This window comes from Equus quagga, chromosome 6, assembly GCF_021613505.1.
Source record: "Equus quagga isolate Etosha38 chromosome 6, UCLA_HA_Equagga_1.0, whole genome shotgun sequence".
Classification (NCBI taxonomy): domain Eukaryota; kingdom Metazoa; phylum Chordata; class Mammalia; order Perissodactyla; family Equidae; genus Equus; species Equus quagga.
This window is the reverse complement of record NC_060272.1, coordinates 2072206-2082818: the sequence shown is the minus strand read 5'-3', so window position 1 is coordinate 2082818 and position 10613 is coordinate 2072206. Positions and strand designations below refer to the sequence as shown.

The following is a 10613-nucleotide window of genomic DNA, read 5'->3' as shown; positions in this document are numbered from 1 at the left end:
TTGGCGTTTGTTTTTAATCTACTTTCCCTGCTGGGACGTGGGCTCTGAGCCCAGCAGAGGTGTGGAGGTGACCTTTCCCCAGGAGAACTTGGCGCCCTTCTCCCGAGAGGAGAGACCACGTGCGGAGCGGCGGATGCATTAACGACCCCGATCTAGAGCTTCCGCAGCTCTGCCGCGACAGGCGGTGTCTGATTGCGGAGGCTGCGGGTTCTGGAGGCCTTGCGGGCCGTGGAAGGGACTCAGTTTGTGCCTCAGAGAGCTGGGGGAATTCGCGCTGTGTGTGTTCGCTGACAAGGCTCAGCTGGAAGGAGAGCAGGGCTGCCAGGCGACACCCAGGAGAAGCGTCCGGTTCTGCTGAGAGGCTGCTCTCCCCCCCGATTCTGGCGAGGATTCTGCTTCTGGCCTGAAGGGCTGGAGGAGAGACTTTCCAGGGTCCCTCCCAAGGCCACCCACTGGGCGCTGGGGCTTACGCACAGAGAGGCCCCTGGAATACCGTCAGGTGGTCGTCCCAGCACTGAATTTATCCCGCAGGTGGTCTCGCTCGCTCTGAATTTTGCCATTCCAGGAGTGGAGGAAGGACAGGCACCGGGCAGGTGGATGGGGACATTCGAGTGGTGGGGACCATCTGTGCGAGACCCAATCAGAACGAGCTCATGAGTCCAGGCAGGGGTGGGCAGGCCCGCAACCTCCAAGGAGACTCTGGAGCTACTTTCTGTGCCGTTGTGGACGAGGGCGGGTGGAGGCGCGATGCCAGGGTCTCAGCTGTCTGGGACTGTGACCGGGCCGCAGCCGGGTCAGAGCTGGCCACCGGCCAGGATGTGCAGCATGGTGTCCTCTGAGGTCATCAGGTCGATGTGGGGTGAGCTCTGGGGCAGCAGGTCCTGACAGCAGCTCTGGTCACCCACTCGCAGTGAGGGAAGTGACGGGGTGACAGCAGGCCACATGCAGTGCCACTTCTGGAAGCCTCTCAGGCAACTGGCAAGGGCCTAGGGGACCTCCTGGGCCAACCCCCGAGCTGGAGTGGCACACACCGCACGGGGCCAGGCAGACACCCACTTCTGAGGGGGTCACTGGACTGGCTGCAGACCCCGCTGGGCTCTGGGAGGGCTGTCCTGGGACAGCTCAGCTCCTTGGGGACACCAGAGAGGCCCTGGGATGGTGGGGGACAGGGGGAGGCAGGCCTGGAAGAGGGAATGGCGCCATTGAAGGGGTTCTTGCCCGTGAGCTGGGTGAGCCATCTGCAGAGAGGGTGTCGGGCCGTGTGCACAGGGAACCCCAGTGTTGCCCGGAGTCTGGAGCCTGCAGGTGCCCAGGAGACACGTGCCGAGGAGCGAGTTAGCCGCCCGTGGCTTCTGTGTCAGGAAGTCGGCCTCCTCCGGAGACCATGGGGCTGCCTGGGGAGGTCGGAGCGGGGTGGTGGGCTGCATCTGAACTCCAGAGATTATGGCCGTGGGCTCTCTGTCAGGCAGGCCCTCCCCTGATGGGCCTGGGGTTGGGGTTCCAGGTGGGGCCAGCGCTCCCCTTCCGACCTCGACGCTGGGTGCTGTCTGCCAACCACCGACGAGGACCACGTCACGTCTGCCCTCAGGACCGGCCAGGATGCCCTCGCTCAAGGACTTGGGGGCTCTGACGTGACTTGGTTCATCTTCACGTCTTTGTTCCTTTGGCCTCTGATCGGGAATTCTGCCCGACAGGAATTGGCGGGCGCCCCTTCGGCACAGCGTGGCACTGTGTCCTCCAGAGGCTGCGCTGGGTCGTGGCTGTGGTCACCCACAGAAGCGTTCTCGCGGGGGCCACGGGCTGGGCCGCCCTCCTCTCCCGGCTGATGCTGACGAGGCGGCGTGGCCTCGTGATTCACGGCCGCTGCCAAGGAAGAGCGTGAGCTGCGGGGTAAATTCCATCTCTGCAGGGTGGACCCCAGGGAGGACCAGCCTGGCCGTCGGGGGGCCGCAAGGTCAAGGCGGAGGCTGCGGGGACACAGCTGCCAAATTAGACGCAGGCTTTTCATTTTCCTCCGGAGAAGTGGAGGCGCCTGGCCGTGCTGGGAGGCCAGAAAGCTGCCTTCCGAGCCTTTTATTTGCTTTTGTGTGTTTTTTCATCACAGCAACACGAGGGCAGGAAGTTCAGTCAGGTATAATTTCTGCAGACGATTTCTGCGTGACCTGCGCACGACGACCGTTCTGTTTGTATGCGGGGATTTCACGGGATCAGCCCCAGGATCCTGCTTCCTCGCAGAGGCCGAGGGAGGGTTTGTCTCCAGCCGCACTCCCTGAGCATCCGGGACTTTCCCGGTTACCACGGGGCTCACATCCCACCTCAGCCACAGCTCCCGGTGCACTCCCGCCACCGTGCGTGCTCCTGCAGCAGGCTCGGTCTGCTCCCCATGGGGCCGTTCCTGCCTCCCTTGTCTGAGGGGAGAGGCCAGGGCCTCCCTTGTCTGAGGGGAGAGGCCAGGGCCCTTCTGTGCCCGTGATGGCAGCTGCCGCCTTGGGCTACGATGCTTCACAGGCTCCCCCCACCCGTCTCTGCTTCTCTCCAGCTCTCGGAGCAGCCGCTGCCTCCCCTCGGGCCCGTCCCCGTGCAACCCATTGACCCAGAGCAGCCGTGCACGACACTAGGTTCTCAGTGGCCCGGCCGTGGAAAGTCCAGCTGGAAGTGAGTCTTCCGCTCAGGCGAGGCTTGTGCCAGCGGAACTCGCTGCTCAGCTCCCCGGGGCCCTGGGTTCTCTTCCGTCAATTCCTCATAAAATGTCAAAGTGTCGGACCTCGGGGGGCCTGGTCGCCTGCTGTTTGTGTCACATCTGCACTGCGGCGCCTAGACCACTCGTGGGTCCTGGCAGGCACGGAGGAGCATTTGTCCAAGGCGTGGATAAGTCAGAGCTCCACACCCATTTTTCCGGATGGGGAAACCGAGGGCTGGTTCAGAGACCCCCAAAGGACTCGGGCGACAGCTGAGATTTGCAGTGTCGGGGGACTATTTTCATCTGGAAGCAACACGTGGGGGCTTGGCCTCTGGCGGGGGTGAGGGAAGGGGCTCGTCCACGGAGAATGCAGAGAGCTGGCCGCTCCCCCTCCTTGGAACAGCTCAGAGGGAGCACGGCCCTCGAGTCCCCTTCTGTCACCCAGAGCAGCCGTTGGGGCTTTCCATCAAAACCGAAACTCAAAGCTCTGATGTCAGACCAGCCAGTGTCTACCGACTCCCTCTGCTTTGTTGAACAAATAAATAATTCAGATCAACAAGGATGGAGAGGCGCAGGGCCATCCGGAGCACAGCAACCAGGTGCTCGGCCCCTCAACCACGGGGTGGGAGCTGCCCCGGTAACGTGAGAGAGCAGTTTCTGCCGCTGTTCTTAAGGCTGCAGACAAGACCTGCACATGGACGTTGTGCTCAGGTTGGCAGCTCCATCTCCATGAGGTCGGATTAGCAATTCCAAAATCACTTTATGCACGTTCCAGGGCCGCAAAAATAAATAGCAGCCTTGTGGATCCTGAGAGCCGGTCCTCTCTGCTGTGGGGGACGTTGCAGACAAGGAAGGGTCACTCGTGTGGCTCTGAGGGGTCAGCACTCGGGGCATCTGAGGGAAGGACATCTGGGGATGTATTATCTTTGTACTATTCTTGCTGTTTGTTTTGGTAAACCTGAAATTATTTCACAAGAAAGGTAAAAAAAATTTTAAGAAATGGCCAAAAAATGTAAGAAAATGTTCTTAACCTCAGAGAAATCCAAATTAAAATAAAAATAAGGCTTTTTCTTGCCCATCAGATTGGCAAAACTTAAAGATTAATAACACAAAGTGTCGTTTGGGAGGAGGAGCTGGGCGTTAGGCTGTGGGAGGGAGGGAACGAGGCAGCAGGCACGTGCCCCCTGTCTCTCCTACAGAAAGACACGCACGTCGAGATCTTTTATATAGAACATATTTAGGGTTGTTGTAACAGAATTTGTAATAGGAAGAAATTGCAGACCGTTTACACACCCCCGTGGACACTGGGTAAATAACCCTGATCGTGAGGTGCGTGCAGAGGGGCGAGGGACTGAAGGCCCGGTCCAGGGCCCTCCGGTCCACCTGTCGTGTGAAATCAAACAGTAAGAATGTGCCGGCTCGGGGCAAAATCTGCCCGGATCGTCCTGGGTGGTAAGTCCCTGAGGCCAGGGGTGGCGTGGTGCGCGAGATTCTGCGGGAGCAACAGCTAATCCCTGGGCGGGACTGTGGGCGGGTTTGTGATTGGACAGAGGCTCCTGTGGGACACTCAACGCCCGCTCCCTCTGTGTTTCCCCTTCCAGCTGGTGGCAGCCGTGGTGTTCCTCAGCTTCGGCGTGGCGGCCGCCTTCTGCTGCGCCACCGTGGACGGCGTCTTTGCCGCTCGGCACATCGTGAGTCCCATCTTCTTATTTTGTTCTCTATCACTTTCCCGGGTTTAAAGACCCTACCTCACAAAATGGAATCCTGTCTCGCAGGACTTGGCTCACCGACCTCCACGTTTCTTTCTCCACTTGTATTTGCCAAAGGCTACCTTCCCTTCTCTCAGTTTTTCTTGTTTCCTGCAAAACTGACCCCAACATCCTCCCCACTCCCCCTGCACCATCACCTCCATTAGAGTCAAATGCTGCAGCTTCGCAGGGCCCTCTCCTCGGCTCTCTAAACGAGATGAGGTGCAGTCCCAGGTCTGCTGCCTCGTGACTCCCCTGGGTTTGTGGTTCAATACGTCTCTCTTGTAAGATCATGACAGAGCCTCCAGGTTGGCGCGGTCGCCTGTGAAGTCCTTTCCCGCTTATTTGTCGAATGCTGTGGGAGCCTGAGATGGAAGAATCTGCTGGTGGTTGTTTACACTGGAGCCAAGTTGGGTCAGGACACACACGCTCGAGAAGCGTGCCTCCTGTGCGGCTGCAGCACAGAACACCACTCGTGTTGATTCAGCCTTATCTGAACAGGGTCTGGGGAAAGAACAGAGAGATTTGTGAGGGTGACGGTTATATGAACGTTAAATTGTGTTAAAACTAGTTATGGAGCCAAGTCAAGGGCAGAAGGTGAAACCCATCGTCTGTCATGTAGGATGTTTTTCTAACCTTTTTTCCACGTTTATAGAAGATTTGTTGTTACGTCAGGAAATGGTTCTTCCCGGTTCACCGCAGGCAGACTTACAAACGAGGCAAATTACAGGAGTTTGGGCATCTTGTCAGTTGAGCTGAATGCAGCGCAGCGGCAGAGTTGTATTGGGAGCGCTCACGTCTGGTCGTCAGCGTCCCCACTGCCTTTCAGACAGACAGCCTCGGTCACATGTAGCGCTGTCGTCCGCATTCCTCCACCCAACGTCACCTTTGACCTGCGAAGTCAGAGGCCGTGCCACAAGTGGTCCAGAGATGCCCCGTCCGGCTGGAGCATCTTCTTGGCCCCCGTTCCAGCGAGGCGGGCACAGTGCACTGACGGTTCTCTTTCTCGAGAACCACGAGTGGACCTTTCAGGGCCTTAGACAGACGTGACTGGGCCGAGATGCAGACGTGCCTCATGTTCCTGCTGCCCCCAAGCTCTTCACTGAGCGGCGGTGCAGGGAAGCGTGGCCAGGGTCTGTGCTGAGCCCTGAAGGTTCGTGTCCCCCCATATGTGTTGAAGCCCAGCCCCACATATGGTGATGGCACGGGGGAACTCTGGGAGGTGGAGCCCCACGAATGGGATCGGTGTCCTTATAACAGAGGCCCCAGAGAGCTCCCTCGTCCCTCCCACCTGTGAGGACAGAGAAGACGCCGTCTGCAGACCGGGAGGCGAGTCCTCACCAGACCAACTCTGCCGTGCCTCATCCTGAAGGCCCAGCATAGAGCACGGTGCGAGGGGCAACGCTGACTCAGGAGACAGGAAAGCCCTGGTGCCGAGGCAGCCGGCCCCACGTCCTTCCACAGCCCGAGCCCACTCACTGTCCACCATGCCCCCAGCCTGAGCTGTGCAGAGAGCCTGGCGGCCAGGGAGCTGCGCTGAAACGGACAACAAGGTGCAGGCTTTTCAGCCAGAGAAGGCTGGGTTCGAGCTTGGGGCTCAGCCAGGGGCTTCCAGCCTCCTTATTGGTAATGGGATTGTTCTTAGCTCTTAGAGTGTGGCCGAGGATGCAAGAAACCGTGCACGCCTTTCAGGGTCTGCCCAATCAAAGAAGCCTGCGCCTCCCTGGGCAGACCATGTTCTTTCAGTTGAAATGAGGTGTGGACATTTCGGGAACCGCAGGCAGAGGCTGGACGAGGTTTCACACGCCTGGTTTTTCCCCTCTAAATACAGTGCCCAGCAGCAATAGCTGGATTTCACTGAGAAAACTGTATATGATGTTTGAAGATGGGCGTCTTCAACTGAGCCCCGAGGGTTCCTGCCTGGCTTGTGACCTGGGAGAGGATGAGGCTGGGAGCCGGGGTGAGGGGCGGCCCACTCCAGGCTCTGCAGGCAGCCAGACACAGACAGGGCCTAAGGCAGGCCTGGGCAGGGTCGTGGACGCCAGGTGGAATCCCGCTGCAGTAAGCAGGGGCCGAGCGAGTGGTCCAGCTTCCCTGAGAGCCCACCACGCCTGCCTCGGAAGGAAGGGGTGGGCCTGTGTCCTGGCCCAGCGCCCCACCAGAGCCTGCGAGGAGAACAGGCTGGCGTTTCTCTGAGACCCCGTGTCGTGGGTGACGCGTGTACTGCCCACACCAGCCAGGCATGTTAGACTTCGCCGGTTCACGCTGACGTGGATGCTTCGAGTATTCTGATAATTGTGAAGTTTCTTAGGTTCTTGAATGAGCTGGTGCCCGGTGTTAGCAGGAAGTTAATCTGGGCAGATGCTGTGCCTCGTAGTTCTCTACTCTTGCAACTTTTCTGTAAGTTTGAAATTACGTCCAAATAAAAGGTTTAGAAAATGCCGGCACTGTGGATCTTTAATGAAGGGCCTGGCGTCGGCCTCCCAGTCAGGGTTTGATGTTAAAGCTGCAGTGATGGGTCCCTCCAGCTGCCTCAGTCCCGGTGCCTCCCGAGGGCTCAGGTTCCACGAGATGCCCCGGCCTCACACAGAGCCCAGAGCGGATTCCTTGAGTCCGTGGCCTTTCTTTCTTCTTTCATTGGTTTCCAGCTGTCTTCCGGTTGCACGTGGCCAGTGTCCCAGGACTGGCCCATCCTTCCAGGGCTGGCCTCGTATCTGGGAGGACAGGGAGGTGACGGGTGAGGAGCGAGTTTCCAGGTTTGAGATACGCAGTCTGGCTCTCCAGGGAGATGGTTATTGTTGGACAATCGAGAAACCACTTTGCCCACCGCCCTTTTCTGCAGACTGTAATCGGCTTTGGGTACTTCCCGAAGTTATAACTGAAGATGCCAACAACAAGAGACAAAAATGTGGGGACGTCAGGGAGCGGAGACAGTGCGTCTCCGGAACAGACGAGACGGGCATGTGGAGGCACGAGCGTAATGGGAGGCGCCAGCCAGCACCCAGCCTGATGGCCTCACTGCTGCCACCTCTGAGGACTGGGGCCTCGGGAGGGGCTGCCGTGCCCCACTCAGTGTGCCGGTGGCTCCCACGGTGCCAACTGTAGGTGCTGGGGCCACATAAATGTTTATGAACATCTGCAACGTAACCATTTCTCAAAGGACTGGGTGCCTGTCAGCTCATTTTCTGGTTAAATTCCGAGCACGGGGTTCAGTCTGCGCCTGGCCACGCTCCCTCCCTTCTGTTCGCTCCCATTTCTGAGCCAAGTGGGAGGAGGACTGGCGTCTGGCAGCAGTCTTGGGAACCCTGGTTCTGGAAGGAAAAGCACAGCCCGCCTTCCTGGACGCAGGCTGCACGGCAGCTGGAGGCGGGGTCCCGGCCGGGCCCCTGTGTGTGCCAGTCTTCCCAGGCCCCCCTCTGCTCATCTGAGAGACATCTCCTTCAAAACCAAGGTCCCCAAGGGGAAGAGCCTCCCCCTGCGGTGCGGCCAGAATGAAGAGGGGGGGGCGTGCATTTCCGCCATCTTGTTTCCTGGATGAATGGGTCTCATCGAAGCAACTCGTCTTCACAGGCAACGTAGAAATATCGCTGTACACGGTTCCAGGCTCCTTTGTTCCAAAGTCACCGGCCGCCCATGAAGCGGAACGTCGGCCCTGGTGTCGGAAGGTCGTCGCTGGCAGGAGATCTGTCAGGAATTGGCCTCCCTGCCATTTCCACACAGTGGGGCATTCGGTCAGCTGTTCTGGATGGGCAGACGCCTGGGGTCGCGGTTCATTATAGAGAAGTGGTCAATACTGGGGGTCACTCGGCCAGGCCTCCTGTTCCAGCTCAGGGTGGGCTTGTTCTGACAGAGCAACCCTGTGGTCACCACAGAGCGTTTAATTCAGTAGCTAATCTGGGTTGTTTTCAGCCACTGGCTGCGCAGCGCCAGCACCAGGTGCGAGGTGTCCTCTTGCCTCCTGGGCAGCTCCTGGCTCCTTCATTCATCTCACGGCCGCTTGCTGAGGTCCTGCCTGTGCTGGACGTGCAATGGACCTGGGCAGCCACTTCCCTGGAAAGGACCAGAGAGTCAACCCGTCAGGCTGGTGGCCATGTGGCCTCTGTCACGGCTGCTCAACTTGGCTGTCGCAGCATAAAAGCAGCCCCAGGTGATAGGCGGATGAATGAGCACAATGGTGTGCCGATAAAGCTTTATTTACAAACTCAGACCGTGGGCTGGGTTTGGGCCCGAGGGCTGTGGTTGGCTGACCCCTGCAGATTTTTCTGGGCCGGGTTGGCCCGAGGGCTATGGTTAGCTGACCCCTGCAGGTTTTAACTGAGCTTTAATGATTAATGTGTTGTTTTAGTGTTAATTTATGTACAACTGTGTGAAATGCTCCTCCTGAGCCCCTGCTGCCCACACTCCGGAGCCAGAATGACACGGACTTAGAGATTGAGGGTTATCCCCGGAGAAACACGGTTTCCAGTTTCATCGTAAATTCGAAAACTAAGTTTGTGTGATTTATCTGGGGCTAAAATGGGTTGCAGTTTTATTTAATTCAAAACTAATAACAATTATTTCATCCTGACTGAGCAGTAAAGATCAGACGGAAAATGACACCAAACCACCGTGCTTCCGTGTTGGGAGAAGGCTTCACTGAAAAGCCCACGTTTTACACCAAGTCTTCGCTGCTGATTTAAGATGACGCTCAGCCTGGAGTTGACTCAGCTCCCGAGCTGCTGTGGGCTGGGTGTCTCTTTCCCAAAGTCCGCATGCTGCAGCCCCAACTCCCGTGTGATGGTGCCTGGAGGGGGGCCTCTGGGGGTGATTCGGGTGAGAGGAGGTCATGCGGGTGGGGCCCCGAGGTGGGACTAGGGTCTCTATAAAAGGGACCAAGCTCTCTGCCCTGTGAGGTCACGCTGAGAAGGCAGCTGTCCACAAGCCGGAAGAGTGTCCTCCCAGAACCCGATGGTGCTGGCACCCTGACCCCAGGCTTCCAGCCTCCAGAACCGGGGGTGTTAACGTCTGTGGTTGAAGCCACCCTGTCGGTGGTTTAGGGTGGCCCGAGCAGACTGAGACAGAGCCGATGGTCCAACGTGTCCTCCCAGGCCTGGGCGGCCAGCCTCGAGCTGGGCTGCACCTAGACCAGGGGGCGTGAGGCGACGTTTCGTGCCGCGAGGCTGGACCCTTCAGCAGGGCGTCCAGTCTGAAAGGGCCTTTCTGCATGATTGTTTGGAGGAATGAGGGCGACTGGCCACACGCATGACTCCTCAGAACCCAAAGCTTGTCACCGCATGTGGACTGTGCTGCCGTGCGCACTGGCCAGATTCCCCGGGCCTGGCAGACGCCGAGCCAGACGTGCTGACGCGAAGGCCTCGTCAGGACGATGCCATGAAGGGAAAGGAGGAGCAGAATGGGCAGCAGGTGCCCAGCAGAGTGTCCCCATGGGCGGAACCGGCCCTGACCCACAGCCTCATCCTGTTGGAGCTGGGGCCTGAGAAGGGCTGAGGAAGATCCCGTATGGCAGCTCCACCCTGCCTTCCCAGCCTCCTGTCTCTCCACAGCCTTTCCCACCATCCTACATGCTCCACATGCATTTCCCACGGGAAGACAGACTCCACAAGGATGGAGCCTGAGCTCTGTTCCACCTTCGCTGTGTCGTCCGGGGTGGGCCTGGTGTGCAGCGGTCACCATCCATCAGCAGCGGCGGCCAGGGCCACTGTAGTTTATCCCCTCCTCTTAGATCAGAAGTAGGAATGCTTTGAGAAATACAACTAACACAGTGATAAAACTGCAGTTATTGGGATCCTAACTCATTTTATAACTTCAGATTATAACTTCAGGTTCTCGGCATCTTATAGCTTCTGTGTGCTCCTTGCTGTTCTCTACTGGAGCAATTATAAGCATTTTGTAATTATCGGTTTATTTTTCTGTCTCTTTCATTAATCCCCTGAGGGTGAGAACTGTGGCTTACCTGGGTACTTTTATAATTTGGCACTGTATCTGCTCCATGAATGTTGGGGACAGACTGGTGGATGGATGGTTGGATAGGGTCTTAGGTGGATACGTGCTTGGGTAGTTGGTGGGTGGATGGATGCATGGAGGAAGGGAGGGAGGGGTGAGGCGGATGGGTGGGTGGGTGGATGAATGGAAAAGGATGGATGGATAGATGGAGGGAGGGATGGATGGACAGATAGATGGAAGAA

The 10613-nt window shown here is 58.0% G+C and overlaps 1 protein-coding gene across 2 annotated transcripts in view; it reads left to right on the top strand.

The window, feature by feature from the left end:
• TMEM255B (transmembrane protein 255B) overlaps positions 1–10613 on the top strand; it is a 46457-nt gene that overhangs the window by 22472 nt on the left and 13372 nt on the right. For both annotated transcript variants that reach the window (XM_046663797.1, XM_046663798.1), the window contains exon 4: positions 4282–4371. In XM_046663797.1, the coding sequence (XP_046519753.1) occupies positions 4282–4371 (90 nt within the window). The remainder of the gene's footprint in view (positions 1–4281; positions 4372–10613) is intronic.